At 28.0% G+C, this 18596-nt stretch overlaps 1 protein-coding gene across 2 annotated transcripts in view; it reads right to left on the bottom strand.

The window, feature by feature from the left end:
* The window catches only part of LOC111638020, a 46397-nt gene that overhangs the window by 5583 nt on the left and 22218 nt on the right, over positions 1-18596 (bottom strand). Inside the window, exons 9-16 of one of the 2 annotated variants that reach the window (XM_023383642.1) lie at positions 17505-17635; positions 15288-15886; positions 12445-12647; positions 7700-7752; positions 6713-6785; positions 6596-6638; positions 6360-6517; positions 3932-4008 (exon numbers count right to left, since the gene is read on the bottom strand). In XM_023383642.1, coding sequence (XP_023239410.1) covers positions 3932-4008; positions 6360-6517; positions 6596-6638; positions 6713-6785; positions 7700-7752; positions 12445-12647; positions 15288-15886; positions 17505-17635 — 1337 coding nt within the window. The remainder of the gene's footprint in view (positions 1-3931; positions 4009-6359; positions 6518-6595; positions 6639-6712; positions 6786-7699; positions 7753-12444; positions 12648-15287; positions 15887-17504; positions 17636-18596) is intronic. The other variant, XM_023383643.1, reaches the window with a different exon arrangement.

Raw genomic sequence — 18596 nt, 5'->3', positions numbered from 1 at the left:
AAACTGTACAACATGTTACATTTGGGTGCAAGCTCTTGGCACAGACAGATTACAGTAGAGCGTTGTTTATCCGAATCAATTGGGGACTGGGGTTGTTCAGATAACTTATTTTTTGGATAACCAATTATGTACGAAAAAATATATTAATTTATCCAGTGTTGAAATTTTTCTCCGTTGCGTGTTGCTTTGCGTTGAATTTTTGTCGATTTTAAGCCTAACGAAGACTATTGTATCGTTAAAAATTATTTTTTTATTTTGTACAAACAAAATAAATATATTGAAAAATATAAAAACAATAAAAAATTATATTTCAGAAGTTAATTTAGTATCAAAAATGTAAAATATTTGAGTAGCCGAAGACATAGCCAAAGATTACAGCACCACAGGACTGGCGAAAATTTAAATTTGTTGACTGGAATTCCTTCGGATAACCGAAATTTCGGATAACTAACCTTCGGATAAACGATGCTCTACTGTATTTACACAGACATAATCAAGTAGCAAATATAATACACCAAGAGCTTGCAAAGAAACACAAATTGGTAGACATTCACGAACCGTAGTACAAGTATATTCCACAAACGATATTGGAAAACAACACGCACAAAATGTACTATGACAGAGCCATAATCACAGATAAAACAATTTACCACAACAGACCAGACATCACACTCATTGACAAACACAATAAAATCACATACATTATAGACATAGCCATTCCAAACACTCACAATGTACAAAACACATGCACTGAAAAAATTAGTAAGTACACAGAACTTGCCCAGGAAATAAGGCATCTGCAGAGGATGGATAGGATGCTTATTGTACCTGTCATTTTCTTTTCTACAGGTATCACACCACACACTACACAAAAGCCTGGGCACATTACAATTGAATAGAAACATATACATCACACTACAGAAGGCCACTATATTGAATACATGTTATATCGTTAAGAAATTCCCGAATACAGACAGACACACTGATACACTTATTTAATTTTGGTCTTGTTTTGGTTACTATGCATTGCATCTGGTCCAGCATAGTACACAGCCACCAGTGTCAACCGAGTATAACTAACAAAACCCATAATAATAATTATTTGGAAAGTTTAGCATATAGCATTATTTAGAAATTAGGATTTTAACAGACTTTCTAGACAAATATAATATGCTGTGTTAAAAAAGTTTTAAATACAGTCGACCCCCCTGTAACGTGCGTTCCTATAATGACAATTCCTATAACGCAGCGAAAAAGTTGTAGCAACATACGTATAAAGGAGCTCCTAAAACGACGTCGCTGACTCGTTTCGCGGCAAGATTGATAGAATCTGGACCAATAGTGGATGAGCAGCCGAACTACTTTCCTCCGCCCTGCGCCACGCTAAGGAGTGGCTAAATTGAGTTTGCTATCATCTGTACAGTATTATATATAAATTAGGTACTGTACATATAATTATATATTAATTATATATAAATTAGGTACTGTATATATAATTATATATTAACTTATTGTAACTTTATTATAATTAAATATATAATTTCCGCCGTCTAGCGTGGCGCCACGCTACGGAGATTTTACGNTTATTTTTCTGCGAAAAATTATTTATCAGAAATCGCGGCCGCCGTTTCGTGTGCTGTTCCGCGACGAAGACAAGCTTTGAGCAACGGCGTAGTCGAACGGTGCACACTCGGTAAGTAATCCTATAATTTTTTGTTTATAGCATAGTTTATACAGATTATTCCTAAAAAATTATACGTGTTTTGGAAATGTTGAGTGGAATTACTCTAAAATCGGTTAATTTTATAGAAGAAAACCTTTCAAACAGCCTTAGTCCGTAAAGTTCACATCTATCGGGCTGCGATTGGCTCATGTATTTAATCATTCCTACAACGTAAAATTCGATTAGCGTGGAACGTATCTAAGCGTTATAGGGGGGGGTCTACTGTAATGAATTAAAATGAAGTGAAGTAGAAATAACACTATGTATATTAGAATCTCTGAAAAGACAGATATTAATCAGATGGTATATTGTTAGAATATAATCAATATTTTTGTGAGAATTAATAATATAAAAATCCAGTTTTTAATAATTTTCATAAAAACACTTATCACAACAACATTAAACAAAAACAATACAGATGTTCTTTGACTTATGATCAAAGTTCATTTTGATCATACAGTTCTAAATCAATGTGTCATAGGTTGAAACACTGCTATAACAGTAAATACTAATCTTCTAATACAGTGGAATCCCGGTTAACGAACTTAATCTGTTCTGCGATTCCGTTCGTTAACAGAATTGTTCATTAACCGAAGCAATTTTTCCCATAGAAATTAATGCAAATGCAATTAATCCGTTCTTGTCTCCGAAATTTTTGTGATTTTATTTGTAATACACAGTAGATTTTCTTTGATGAAAATGTAGGAAAACGTAGTACAGTATCTATCATTACAGCAACAAACATGTGAACTTTATTTAATAAAATAGCACTGTACATACCTTCGTTTGTTGTAGTTGGTGGCAGAAAAGTGGAGATATACGAACCTTAATGCTTAGAAGGGAAATCCTCTTCAAAAAAATAACGGGTAGCACTTCATGGGAAGATTCTTCGAGTCGAAGTCTCTTTCGGTAAGAAAGCCAATGAGTGGCTAAGCGGTCTTAGTACCCTGAACACGGGAAGTTCGTTCGTGAGTTCACACCTCGCTCAGACAGGCTGGCCACGTGGAATTTTACGAGTTTTCTCCACGTCTGTAACGCCTAAATAGGGGCCAGTTTCCCTTAAAAACACCTCCCAGAAGGCATTCCCCGTAGGCAGATTGCTCAAGTGTTGCATTGCCATAACTTAAAAAACAAACGAACTCTTTTCATAAGAAACAAGAAATTGATCTAAAGTTGATTGTCTTACTCTTTTAATAATCAAAATTTTTCTCAAATGCGATAGCGCATTGTCGTTTATATTGCGTTGTCATTTTCTATTGTCACTATGACTTTTTTCTTTCTTGGATGCCATATTGATTAAATATATAAATCACAAAACTGAAAAAAGAAGTATAGCACAAACACTCGGAAAAGCAATGCTTAACTCACGCATGCATAACACCAACTAAAATTTGACACAAAATACCGTTACGTTCGTTATCCGAATTTTGTTCGTTATCCAAGACAAAATTTTTGCAAAATAAAAGTTCGTTAACCGATTTGGTCGTTAACCAGGACGTTCGTTAACCGGGGTTCCACTGTACATAAAATCTTATAATTTTACTGTATATTAACAGTATTATTTCTACTGAAAAAATATTATACAGTAAACCCTCAATTTAATACACTAATTAGGGAAAGGGCATCCTTATGGCTGAAAGTTTGTTAAGTTAAATTGTGTTTTAAAATATGTATCAATAATGAACTTAAAACATGCAATGTTATTATAATGTATTAAAACATGCATTAAAATGTTATTATAATGTATAAGTATGAATAAACTATTATTATAATGTATACTGAGTACTTTATAGTCACTAAGTTTTTAATCTAGCCTTTTAGCACATACTATTCATGAATAAAAAGATTTAAAATTTTCCCAATGGACAGGAATTTTTTGTCTGTTAAATTGAGGGTTTACTGTATCAGATTTATAGCAAGACAGTTTTTTGATAGTGGTCATAAAATAAAGATCACTTTTGAAATATCTAAGGATTCATTTAAGAATATCATATTGATTGAAATTCATATATTTTTTTAAATAAATATTAGTATAATAAACAATCATATAACAATTAACTGTTAAATTTATAATTAAAAACTCTGAGATTATAATTATTAAAAAAATTTTTCTTTTTAACACAAAAAAGGTATATAAAGCAATTTCATAACAGTTAATGAAATTAATAATCACATTCAGTAAGAACAATAAACTAAAAATTTTCTTACTATTTTTTTGATTTGCATTCAGTGGCTGGTGAAACAGTGAATCCAGGAAGATAAATGAGAGATTCTGCTCTAGGATCCTAAATAAAATAAAAAATCAATAGATTTTATTGTGTAATATTGATATAAACTTTGGTTTCAAATTATGGATATAATGTAATAAACAAATTCATAATTTAAATCATATTTACTATATTTGACTATTATATAAATTTCAATAATACAAATCAAAAGTATTAAAGTTTAAATATTACACATTCATTTTCAATTATCAATGACCTAATGAATTTTTTTGATCATTTTTAGATCATATTAAATATTAATATTACTTAGTTAAATATCATTTATAGATATTGATAAATTAGAATAAACAGTGGAAAATGTAAATACCACTGGCCAAGTTTTAAAAAATATCTAAAATATTATGAATATACAAAGAAAAAATCTTTGCTTGCTTCCATATTTTTATCCATCGTTTTAACACAGCAGTAACAGTTCATAAAAAATTCACACCATGAAGATAACCTTTTCTTTGAAGCTCTGCTTCCACAATAATATGCAAAATGGGAATCAGTGTCCTCTAGTGTTCTTGCCAAAAATTAAATTTCATAAAATAATAAATTTAAGTACAGAAGAATTCTTTGTGAACTGTCATTGGTGTGTTAAAACGACAGATAAGAAAATGGAAGCAAGGGATTTTTCTTTGTATATTCATATTATTTTTATACTTTTTAAAAAATTGATAAATTAGATTTCAATAATTCATATTTAATGATTTCATTTAAGCAAATTTGTTCTTTCAATCTTCTCTAAAGAACTAATATAGGAAACACCTGAATAAAATTAACTTAAGAAACTAAATATTTGTTAGTGTGCATATTAAATACTAAAAACTAAATGCTTTTAGTTAACTTAGTCATCCTCAGATTCCTACTATATGAACTACAGTAGAGTGTCATTTATCCAAATCAATTGGGGACTGGGGTTGTTCAAATAACTTATTTTTTGGATAACTGATTATGTATGAAAAAATATATTAACCTAGCCCATGTTGAGATTTTCTCCGTTGCATGTCGCTTCGCATAGAATTTTCGTTGATGTTAAGCCTAACGTAAACTTTTTAAAATAATAATCGTGGCTATTGTATCGTTAAAAATTATTTCTTTATTTTTGGATAACTGATTATGTATGAAAAAATATATTAACCTAGCCCATGTTGAGATTTTCTCCGTTGCATGTCGCTTCGCGTAGAATTTTCGTTGATGTTAAGCCTAATGTAAACTTTTTAAAATAATAATCATGGCTATTGTATCGTTAAAAATTATTTTTTTATGTTTTACAAACAAAATAAATATATTGCAAAATATAAAAACAAAAAAATTATACTTTAGAAGTTAATCTATCAAAAACGTTCGACATACAGTCCTCAGAAAAACACCACACGAAAATGCCAGTGCTGCCAGCTAAAACACATANCAAACAAAATAAATATATTGAAAAATATAAAAACAAAAAAAATTATACTTTAAAAGTTCATCTAGTATCAAACAAAGTTCAGCACCACACACACTTTTCAGAAAAACACCAGACAAAAAATGCCAATGCTGCCAGCTAAAGCACACACACACACACCAACAAAATAATATTGGAGTACCCCAAGATATAGCCAAAGATTGCAGCGCCACAGCCCTAGCAAAAATTTAAATTTGCCGACTAAAATTCTTTCGGATAAACACTCTACTGTATCAAATTCTAGAACACAGATCAAAAAATTGATTGAATGTGTGAACACCAGAAGCACAAATAGTTTTCTAAATGTATTGAATACATTTAGAAAAGTATTTGTGCAATATTCATTGACCAGGAACAATATGTGCAGATACATGTCATGGTAAACAAATGTCTAATCAAGAGAGTGTAATAATGTTTCTTCAATCTCCTTACTCCTCTACTCTTGTGCTCCATAGATTTTTATCTATTTCTAAAAATGAAAGCAAAATTAAAGAGTTGCAGGTTCCAAAACAACAGAATAAGTAGAAACATTATATTAATTCAGTAAATTTTAGTCATTATTTTATTTTACTTTATATTAATAGTGTTCTGTTGTCTTGTGGATTCTATTATAATTAAAAATATTCTTCTCACATCTGACCTAAACATTCTAGATTACATCTAAGATTTGACAACACCTAGATTTGGAGAAATATAATAATTGAAATGAATTAAACCTATAGGTTTTGATTTATTATTATTACTTAATAATTAAAACAAAATACTAAACTTTTTGAGTATTAATTACAAAGCTTGTAATGGTGTGTAATATAAACCTTATTGCTATCAAGCATTAGAAAAATATTATACTTTTAACATATATTCTTGTTTAGTATTAAAAATTAATTTATTTTTATAAGTATTAAATTCAAATTCTTACATCTTTATTATGATAGGAAAACAGATTATGATTTTTCAGAACAACCCAACGCTTTGTCCAGCGTGCTCCAGTTAGAAAGCTTTTGTGCATTTTTCGCTTATACAACCAACCCTGACAATCACCTTTACCTAAATCTTTGCAAGAGATACGTCTATTTGCTGCACAAAATAACAAGTATTAAATAAGTATATCAAGAATTATAAATATTAAAACAAATGAAAAATGAATTTACATACAAAATTTTCCAGTTACGTGTGATCTTTTTTTCAGTGGAGGGGACTATAATTTAAATAAGTTGTTATTATTTATATTAAAAAAATTTTAATTTATTCAGATTACACAGGTTTTTTTACTTGTAATTTTTTAATATCTCTTCCTGGTGAATGGCACTTTTGAGGAACACCTCCAATTATTACCACCTGGTAGCTATAGAAAAATAGTTATTTTGATTAATAAGAACTTTAATAAGAATAAGAATAATTTTGATTAATAAGAACTTGAAAACTTCTATCACACTATTTTTTATTAGTAAAGAAATAATAAAAATTTAAATTATTAAACGTTTTTATAATTTTGGAGTAATTTATTGAAAACTTTTTAATGCAATACCTAAGTTAAAAAATTATTACAGCACCACCTATATTGGACAACTACCTGTCTAAAAGACCACTTTTTGAAGGAACAATGGGTGGTCGCCATAGACAGGTTTTACTGTATGGTTGATTGGGGCATCCTTCCCTTAAACTTTCCATATCTGGTTTTGACATTCATCTACGTCTGTTTTTGAGATTAAGGAAGGACAGGCAGACAAACAGTGGAAATTTATAGGTACAATTTTTTCAAATTGCAGCCCAATAAAAGCCATCATACACTGAAAAAATTACAATTCCAAAATATAGAAAAATTCACATTAAACTATAAATATCCAAACTGAAGTAATTTTTATTCTGCAGGCCACATATTTAAAATTGGTTGTTCATTATTTTGACTGACTCATTCCTCTCCTTATTGCAGCAGGCAGCAGAAACAGCTTCTGGATTCATATTTCTTCAGTATTGTATCCAAACTGTCAAATTTAAATACTGCTTTGTGTTTGAGAGAAGGTGATCATTTCAAATAAAGAACTAATTTATATTACAATCAAATACTCCAAAAGCTGTATGTAGTTTTGTAACCAATGAGAGGGAATGAATACATGAATTTATTTACAGATGGAATGAAGTAATGATAATAAATTTTTTTTATAATATAGCAAAATATAATGAAACATTTGATAAAATCATGCAGCTTTTAAAGTCACACAAAATTTGTTGATATATTTTTAAAATTTATACACTTGCCTCTTCATTCCATTTACATTGGCAGCTTCATCTTCATCATCCACTTTCTCTTCCTAAATATATAACACAATTTATTATTCTTAATTAGTTTAATAGTAATTTCATTTCTAATTAATATTATTATTGAAATTAATTAAATATTACATACATAAAACTAATTTTACATCTAAAATTTCCTAATCTAAATGTTAATGGTTAATTGCATATACAATAACTAGATCATATGTATTCTTCATTAAGTTTATCATCTAAAATAGTTTCATTACTTAATGAAAATTTGAAATTGCTTATTGTTTCTATAGTCTGTTTCAAAATAAGTTTTCATATAATGCAAGCAAAAAAATTTGCCATCTGATTAATCTAATTTATGAGGAGGAATCAATTACACATTGACATGTCAGCTGACATGAGTCAATGGGTAACTGATTCCTCTTCATATCAATTTCAAAAAGTTTGTTATAAAGTACAGGATAAAGGAAAATCCCTGCATAAATATAAATTTTATTTACCTGAAAAAAATGCAAATTATCTTTAGTGTTTAGTACAACCATACCTGAGACATTAATATGTGTAACACAAATTAAACTATATCTTTTCTCATTGATAAAAATCACACTTTTCATCCACATTATTATTTTTATAATAAAAAATTATGAGTAACAACTTTTATAAATAAAAGTTTTAAAAATTAAAGTTGTTACTCATAACTAAATAATAAAATGTCATCATAGAAATATGCATAATTCATGAAAAAAATAAAAACTCTAAAAATCTACAGAGCAGACAACCATTACTAAACTAATTTTAAAATATATTATAATAGAAAAATCCAGCAACCAGTTACTTAACTTTCCTGGCAACATTTAAAACTGTATGTGGTGCCATCTGTTATATTTTATTAAAAGACTTTTTTATATTTTTAATTATTATAAAATGGCAAAAAGCTTAATTTTGAAGATAGGGATGGGTTTTTTAAAAAATGCTAATAACAAGGAAAATCATCATTAAGTCTGACCCTACTGGAGATATGATGCATTCTTAATCTTCCCACCCTGTCAACCTTTAACCATCAAAATTTAATAGCATCAATCCCCTAATACACAAACCTCTTTGCAAAATTTCAGAAATTTTTGACAAAAAAACACAGGAGTTATTAAGCTTCAAACAGGGTAAACAAATTTGTGCCCCCCCACACACAATCATCCTTACATATCGAAAAAAACTTCAATTTTTTTCGCATTTCTTAACCTTTCAGCAGTGGATAATCAGGTATGATGCTATCCCAAAGTAGTGGAAAATAAACGTGGGAAATTTTTAAAGTATTTTTCCACGCGTTTTTTTCTCATTACCATTTCAGAAAAAGATTTTGTAAACAGTTATGTCTAGTAAAGAAAAGTCTTTTTTTATTGTTACGTAATTCATTTTTTATGTGAATTTTTTTTCACAGTAGTTTTTGGCGATACCCTCAAAAGAATTTAACGGATATATCTGTCCCTCACCACTGCCACATGATCACCCTGGAAGGATATATCCGTCTTTCACTGTTGAGTGGTTAACATTTCAAGATGTCCTGAGTCAAAAAATGTAAAAATCTTGGAAATTATTTTTGACTGATTACATACTTTCTCTGTTATAACAGCAGGGAAAGTAAAAGGACCAGTCATAATTGTCTTCTATGTAAATATTTAGCACTTTCCCATTTTATTTTAGAGTCTGTTTGAATTTTTCTCAAAATTTACGGATCTTACTTTTAAATATTTTTAAAAAAATATCAAAATTATTTTTGAAGTCTAATCAAAGTTAAAAATTTAAGTTTGTTTAATGTAATGTATGCCAGTTATGGAGAACCAATCAATTAATATTAAAATTATTTTATCAATAATTGATTTACATTAGTTGCCAACTTATTTGACACAGATTATAAACTTATTTACATAGTGTTAATTTTATCAACTCCTTAGTACTGAAGTTAAAAACATACTCAATTTAAAAACTCCTACTTTTTAATGTTTAAACATTTTTAAGGTAATTTCCTTCAATTTTGGAAAATTTATATAAAATATAAATAAATTTAAATGGTGCCAATATTAAAATACAGTAGAACCTCCATTATCCGGATTGTTCAAAATAAACAAAAATTTTACGAATTTGCTGATTTGCACTTGGCAAATTACGACACTGTTTATGTACGTGATGGAATGCATAACTTTTTTTTGTTTCAACAACGTCTCACCCAGCACAGTGGTCATAAACTCTTAATATATTTTACGTAGTAATAAAAATATAACTTGACATACGTATTTATAAATAATTTATATTCAAATTACATCATTTCTATGACCAAGGGCGGCGTAAGGCATGGACGACGTGGGCCACCGCCTATGCCTCGCGGTCCGAAGGGCCTCGCGCCTCGAAGGTTTATGCATTACTTAAAAGCCGCGAACGCGACGAAAAAATTTTACTCGTCATAAAACGATAAATAGTTTGTCAAATTTTTATTCATAAAAATGCAGTTTCAACTGCTTTTTATTTTATAAAATCCGTCTTCTTGCGCCACCAGAGGGCCTTTTAAACAATAGCTAGTCTGTTAGCGCTGGTCAGTAGTAGTCCAAATTCAATACGAACGTTTGTTTCTTGAAAATTTGATCACGGTTTAAATACAGCATTTACTTTTAATATTACCGATATGTCATCGAAAAGAAAACGTGTTGTATTATCATTAAAAGACAAATTAAAGTATTTGTTTCGATTATCCAGATTTTTCCTTATCCGGACTACCTTCATCCCCAATTAGTCCGGATAATCGAGGTTCTACTGTATATAATTCAGATAGAGCTAAAATTAATTTACTTGTATATACAGTTACATACAGGTTGCATTAATGTGCAATATTTTAATAAAAAAGGAAAAGGACAACATAAAATGAAAAATCCAAATGTTATTTATACAAAAATGTTTTAAAATGTTATTTATGTTTTAGATTCCTATATGTATACAAGTAAAAACATCATGATGTTTAAATTTTAATTATAAAATATTTTTATGGAATTAGTAATAATTTTAATGTTTTAATATTATGCATATAAATATACAATTTTTTCTAATGATCCAAACCATTAATTAAACCAATTAATTAAAATATGTAATATCTTAAATATTAAAAGAGAAGAAAGACATTTAGAATCAGTTTTGGAATTTGATCCTAGCAGAAAGTATGTTTATTTTGTAACACTATTAATAAATCTAACATTAAAGTCAAACAACCACCAGATTACACCTGGCTACTTTCCTGTGTTATATTTTTTAATTATTAATAAATTTTGTCACTAGAGGAAGGCATTAGGCACCATCTCTTATTAAATTTAATAATTATAATTAAATTAATATTTATTAAATAAATTAGAATATTCTGGAAGAAAAGAATTGGCCCAGAGCAAGATTCAAACCTGCAACTCCTGCTTACCATGTGGATATGTTGCCAGTTCTGCTACCTGAGCCTCCAGACATATTTAAATATGATATAACCATCCTCGGTTAAATATGGTGCTGACTGGGGTTGCCTTCAGTGCCCTCATCCTATAAACTCCTACTCATGGCACTCAGCCAGCCATTCAGTAACCCAATGTAATCCAGTGGTTGTTTGGCTTTACAAATTTATTAGGTTTTGTGATGTTTGTTTATGTAAATCTAACATTATCATTTGCCTTAATAAATATTATATAATTAAGAAAATTCAACTTAATTAATTTTATTAAAACTATTAAATGTATGTGAAATTGATCATAACTACTAAATATTATTTAGCAATGTCAAATTGTATATAATATACTCAAATATTCTAATGTCAACATTATTTGAATTTTTATTATTCAATAATTCTCAAACCTTCATATATAAAAAATTTCTTTCCACTTCTACACTAAATATTTTAATATTGACACTGATTTATCTTTGTATGCTTTAGATTAGTTAAAAATATGCAACGATGAAAAACCTGTCTTTAAAAATAATTAACATAAAAAAGTGACTTCTTGAGGAGTGTTGATGTGTTTTTATTAGACTTCAATTACTATGTTATAAAATAAATAAACTATATTTATAGTAAATTACTTTTCTGATTAGATGAAATTATATCTAATATGTTTATTAAAATTCAAATTATGTATCAAAATCTTTATAAAAGTGTTAGTAAAGCCAAGCAAAAGCATTATTATTATACAGGGTGATTCAAAAGTAGTGGATAAACACTTTAAACTGAAATTAAAAAACAATAATAATTAATTCCAAATGATCACCCCATAAAGTAAAAACATTAGTTATCTTTGAGAATCTGACAGAAGTATATTGAGTTTCAGAGAAAGATCTTTATTCTAAATCAGCTTTACATATGGATATCATCATTTGAAGCTTGTATAGATTGTGAAGGCAATCACTTTGAGCAATATATTGTAAATTTAATTTCTTTCAAGTGTTCATTAACTAAATGCAACCTATTTCTAAACTAATAAACAATGAACTGTGATAGTTTACTACTTACTACTGAAATAGTAAACTAGTTTCAAATAAAGATTTTTCTCTGTAACTTGGGAGAACTAGAAAAAATATTTTAACACTTTTTACTATAAATTGAATAATTGATCATGCTATAAAGTTTTATCTACCAATTTTGAATCACAATGTATAAGCATATTTAATTATTATTCAAAATTAATAATGTTATTTTGATTAAGCAAGTAGCCATGCACCTCATTTAGTAATAGTGGACTTAGTAGTGGGGCAACCTTTGTAAGAATTGGCTGATCCACTGTTGAAGAAGAAGCTATTTCATTTTCAACTTCTTGAATACTTGGTCTTCTTCCATGAAAGACAGTATCATGACCTTCCCATGGGCCAGTTAAAAGATTCTTTTTTCCTTCTGTACTTTGCAATTCATTAGATAACTCCAATTCTTAAATTTAAAAAACAATAATAAATTCCAAATCAGTTGTTTAGTTAACTTAATATCAAACTATGAATTTCAAAAACAAAAGAAGTTTTAAAAATATTATTTATCAGAAATAAATCCAAATAATAATTTAAAATACAATTTATTCTATATCCAACTTGTTTAGATCTAAATCATTTCCACATGCTAACCAAAAAAGAAAGGCAAAGGTTTAAAAAATCAGATTAGTTCTCATGAAAATTGCAGTACATAAATATTTCCGTAAGAATAAATACAAGCAAAAAGTAACAAAAATAATGAATACAGAACTTCAAAATAAAATCTATAATAAATTCATGAGCTACATATATTTCAATTTATACTTTTGGTATTTAAAACTGATCACAGACTGATTTGTAAACCATCGTCAGACTATATAAAGTTCCATTCTCATCATCAATGATCAGCCACTGAACAACTGTCTAACAAGGCCTGTAGGAAGAAGAAATCACATTAATATACAAGAACTGTTTAATAAGCAAATTAGGAATAATATTTAAGAATAAGATTATTTTTAAAATGAGATAATCTAATAAAAATGTATTCACAATAAGCAGCAATATACTGAACATCTTCAAACATATAATCTTTCTTCAGAGAGTGATCATGATATGAGTTAACATTTCAGAAAAAATAGATGCTTGGTTTGAAAAAACATTCCATGAAAAATATTCTATTACTAACAAGTATTTTTTTACTATTATTGCCCTGCTGAAATCTGGAAATATATTTCTTGAGACAAAGGGTTTATGATCAATATTCAGTATCAGATTACAGCTGTCCCTTGATAATCCGACAGGTATGAGACCAAAAGGGTGTCGGATTACCGAAAGTGATTACATATTTGGCATTCTTTTGCTAGCGGTAGCCTACAATATTCCCTACTCCAACTATTCAAACAGAACTGCTCATGGAAAACACACAAAATGCATATCATCATGTAAGAATTGGGTGGGGAGACTCACGTTGCAACATGCTTCTGTGCAAGCAGACGCATAATGGGGACGGGTACCTTGACGGGAGGTGTGTTGGACTACTGAGCATGTCGGATTACAAAACGTTGGACTATCAAGGGACAGCTGTATTAACATAAAAAATTACGAACCCTAAATAATTGAAATTACTAATGTTGCTCTTTGTAAAAGATGCTCATTAACATCAAAATCAATTGTTCATGTTATTGTTAATTGTTTCATTTTAAGTAGAATGGAAAATCTTAAAGAACAATTCCATGGTCAAAATTCTTTGGAAATTTAGGTTTCCTATCTTGTTGACTCCTTATTATAAATTCCATGCCAATGTTAGAAAATGATTAATATACAGTAATACCTCGACTTACGCGATTTTCAAATCTTGTCAATTCGTCTTTTGTTTGAGCGCCACGCAACTCTTGATTACTTATTCCCCCCACACTATTGTTCAGCTTACATGTTCGGACATGTCGCGCGGAACGACAGATAGCTACAAATTTCTTTTGCGTTATTTATTTCTGTTTGTTATATCTACGGAGACTCGAGAGACTATGTGGTGATTTCTTGTAACCGTGAACGAATCAAAAGACGAGATAAGATTAACGAGAACATTTATTAGCTTATATATATCCGACTTGGATTTTACATAAATTGCGAAATTATACCCCGACTTACGCGGTTATCGCTCGGTCCCACCTATCGCGTAAGTTCGGGGTATTAGTGTATACTTTATTAAGACAAACCTATTTTAACAGATAGAATTGTATACAATAATTGACCTAACATCATTTGATTTAATAGAATAATTGACATTGCAATTTCACTCTCAGAAACTGAGAGGAAAAAAAAAACAGGATCAGAGAAAATATCCAAATATCAAAACATGAAAGAATAAATTCAATAAATCCATGATCTTAAAACATAAAATCTACAGTTTGCCATAAGCAGAAAGTTGCAATTGTTTAGATCTATCATTTAATATGAAAATTTACTTAAGACTCACTTATGTAAAAAAATTATAATAATTAATAATTCAATTACAAATAAACTAACACTGTATTTTCAGAACTACAGAAAAATTCAAAAATGCTTTAGTACTTTTGAACTAAACAGCTCATCTTCAGACATAGGAGGAAAAAAAATTTTAAATTTGAACAAATCCTCAAAATTCAGATAATTTGAAACATGACACTGATTAAGAACACTAAGACTTGAAGTTTAACCATTGACCATTTTCAAATTATTAGAATTTTTCTGTACTCCTAAAGAAAAGTGTGGAATAATTTGTTTGCAAATTCATAGGTACTTTATGTGTATTAATAATTCATTAAATTCCTATTTTTCATTTTTTGTATACAGTCGACCCCCTATAACAGTGTTGATTTTTCCGTTTTATATGACTTCCATGTTGTATGAGTCACTTAGATTTTACAAATACGTGAGCCATTCACAGCCCGGCACATGTATTTGTAAAATCTAAGTGACTTGTACAACATGGAATTCATATAAAATGGAAAAATCAACAGTGTTATAGGGGTCGACTGTAGAAGTATTAATTTTTTTATAAATTTATTTAAAAAATTACGTAATTTTTATATAAAATATAAAATAAATTTATAAAATTCATACTAACTTTCAGTTTTCTGTGATTTCTTTTCAGGATTATCTTCTTTAACTGAAATTTTATCAACAGTTCCTAACTTTCTTAAGCTTTTATTTTCTAATATAGTATATTCTTCTTCATGTAATGGAATTATGATATTAGATACTTTTAATCCATCACTTAATGTTGAAGACACTGATGTCACAGAACTACTTTTACTAATTAAATTTTCATTTTCATTTTTATCAAAATCCTTTTCATTGTGCACATTTTCTCCATTTGATACTTTATCACAATAATCTTCTGACCCATCAGATTTAATCACTTCCAATTTCTGAGATTTTAAACTACTTTCAGAAATTTTATGCTTAGAAGGATCATGAGAGATACTTCTTCCAATAACTTCCTTCTTACAGGATTTTGAACCAACAGGTAATACTAGCTCTTCAATGCTTACAGGAGGACGTTTTACAGTAGGTGAAGCCCCACTCACAGTTGCTCGTCTTTGAACTGTTGCTCGAGATCTTCCTGGAAAAATATGATAACGAACAGCACTAATAGATGTTTCATCATTAGGTGTCACATAATCAGGAAGAAAGGCTGAATCATCATCATCATCTGGCACATCCCTGGAAAAATTAAATAATACAGATATCTAATTTACTTCTATCTCCTATAGATTGAAGAAAGCAATAAATGATTAACAATTGCTATTTTGTATAACAATTTAATTATTTCTAATAAATAAGACATTTTTGTAAAAATGAACATTTGTATTGCTTATAATTAACACAAAAGTTGAAAGACATAAATGCCTTCAGTATTGCATTTACAAAAAGAATAAATTCTAAATATATTAAATGAAAAGTGATTACAAATTATTAAAATAAATAACAAACAATATTTTAACAATATATTTTAACAAACAATAAATAGGATTCAATTTACTACATATCTATCAATATTATAGATATACAAGTAGGAATATACAGTATTTTCTTTTTAAAAGTCTGATGACACTCAAATATATGAAGCAAAAGCAGTTAAGTAATCTTATTCTTTCATATCATTATTTATAATGTTGGTAAATTGTGCATTTCATATAATTAAGTAATCAGACATTCTTTCAATGAATCTATAATAAGATGTTCTGGATATCATTAAAAATATTTATTAATAAACAATCTATTGTATTATATATATAAACATCACTAAGCCCAATGCATTAACAAACCAAATGATAATTAATCAGGCTATTTTTTGCTACTATTAATAATTAGATATTAAATAATTTTTTATCTAATTATTAATAGTAGCAAAAAATAACTCGATTAATTATGGCAATCATTTGGTTTATAATCTATTGTATTAACTAAAAAGAAAAATTATTAGAAAAATCATAATGATTTAGAAAGGAGGACAAAGAACATCAAAAAAATATATAAATTATGTTGGAAAGATAAAAAAAAAAAAAAAAAAAAAANAAAAAAAAAAAAAAAAAAAAAAACAACAAATTTAACAGATTTAATTAAAAAAAACTGTAAATGGAAATTTACAAAGAAAAAAAATAGTGTTAAACTATCAGAAAATCTTAATCATTATTTAAAACTGGTAAAAGTAATTTGCTTTCAAAAAATAAATTATACATGTCTTTAATGATCACAAATCATTTGAGAGAACAATATTGTTCCATAGTAAATGTAATATATTCCATGAGCTTTTCCATCCCCTTGTCATAGAATGTTGCTGCCAGTGAATTGAGATGTCCTTAACAACATTGTTTTGAAGATTGTCATTAGTCTCAAACCTCTGCCCATTTTCAGTTTAGGAAAGAGGTGGAAGTCTTCACCACCTTTAAACACCCAGTGTATAGCCCCGATTTAGCGCCAAGCAACTTCCACCTCTTCCCTGAACAGAAAAAGTGGCTATGAGGGCAGAGGTTCGAGGCTAATGACATAATAAATGTTCAAAACAATATTAGGGCCCATCTCAAGTCATTTAAGGCAACATTCTATGACAAGGGAATGGAAAAGCTTATCCACAGACATGACAAATGTCTCAATCTTTACAGTGATTATGTCAAAAAGTAACCATGTTCATACCTAACTTTTGATGATAAATTAATTTTGTTATTTACACTTGTCTTTGTTTTATGAACCATTGACGCTTCAAAAAAACAGCCTATGTATATATATATAATATAAAAATAAAAATAATAAATACGAAAAATAATATCAAACTATTTACTGTGTATTTGGTTCTTCTAAGTTGGATGAATATTCTTGTATATGTAGAGATGAATTTCCTTCTGACCATTTGTGCACTTTTCCAAATGCAGATTTTTTAGATGGAATTCGATATGGCCTTAAAACTATAACCTGAAATTTTATTAAAAAGTTTACAATATAATTAACTTTTGCTATAGTTGAAATAATATAATTTATTAGGAATTAATGTTTAATATACATTTTAATATACTAATTTAAAATATTTAGCAGAAAATAAAATTTCTGTATTATTAACATATATTTAGAGTAAACACAATAAACTGAATATTCTGATTTTGTATGCTATTCTGAACATCTGTCATGTAGATTTAAAATTTGATGAAAAAATACAAAAAAACTTGAAATTTATAATTTAAAAGTTTTACATATTTTAATGATGATAAATTATGAAAAGAAAACTGTGTTATGGTAGTACTATTAATTTTTAGAATCAATTAAATCTCTCTTATTTTAATTTATATCATCGATAGTATCATCAAAGAACTTTTACATCAATTAAAAGTATCTTCTATTCTGAACTTTTTAGATAAATTTTCTATTTTTATCTAAATAATATAATAAATTTTATAGCATGTATGAAATTATAGATAGTAAAACATAACATAGTTAAATATTTAATTAAAAAAAGATAATTTATAAAAATAAAACATTTTAAAAGGTTAATGTTAGACTGAAATCTGCAGCAACAATCATCTTTGTAAGATACTGTAGATGTAATTTAAATGTATTCCTGAATAATGTTTTTTATGACGGTTTTTGACAATGTTCTTTTACAATGTATTGTATACATTGTAAAAGAACATTGATAAAGCATAGTGGAACAGACTATAAGTAGTTAAAAATTGTATTTTTTCTGTATCAAGAATAATTTCCTAATTGAAAACGAACAAAATTACTTATATACGTCTATCTAAAATGATGTTGATTTTATGGTTGACTAATTTCATAATATTAACCCATACTTAAATAACAGTGTTAGATTATAGTCCAAAAGTACTTATTAAATAAATTCCTGTATGATTTTCACCAACTAGAAAAAAAATATATATAT

The sequence above is a fragment of the Centruroides sculpturatus genome, unplaced genomic scaffold (assembly GCF_000671375.1).
Source record: "Centruroides sculpturatus isolate CEXI.00-Female unplaced genomic scaffold, Cexi_2.0 scaffold1061, whole genome shotgun sequence".
NCBI classification, from domain to species: Eukaryota; Metazoa; Arthropoda; class Arachnida; order Scorpiones; family Buthidae; genus Centruroides; species Centruroides sculpturatus.
This window is presented reverse-complemented; position numbering and strand designations above follow the sequence as displayed.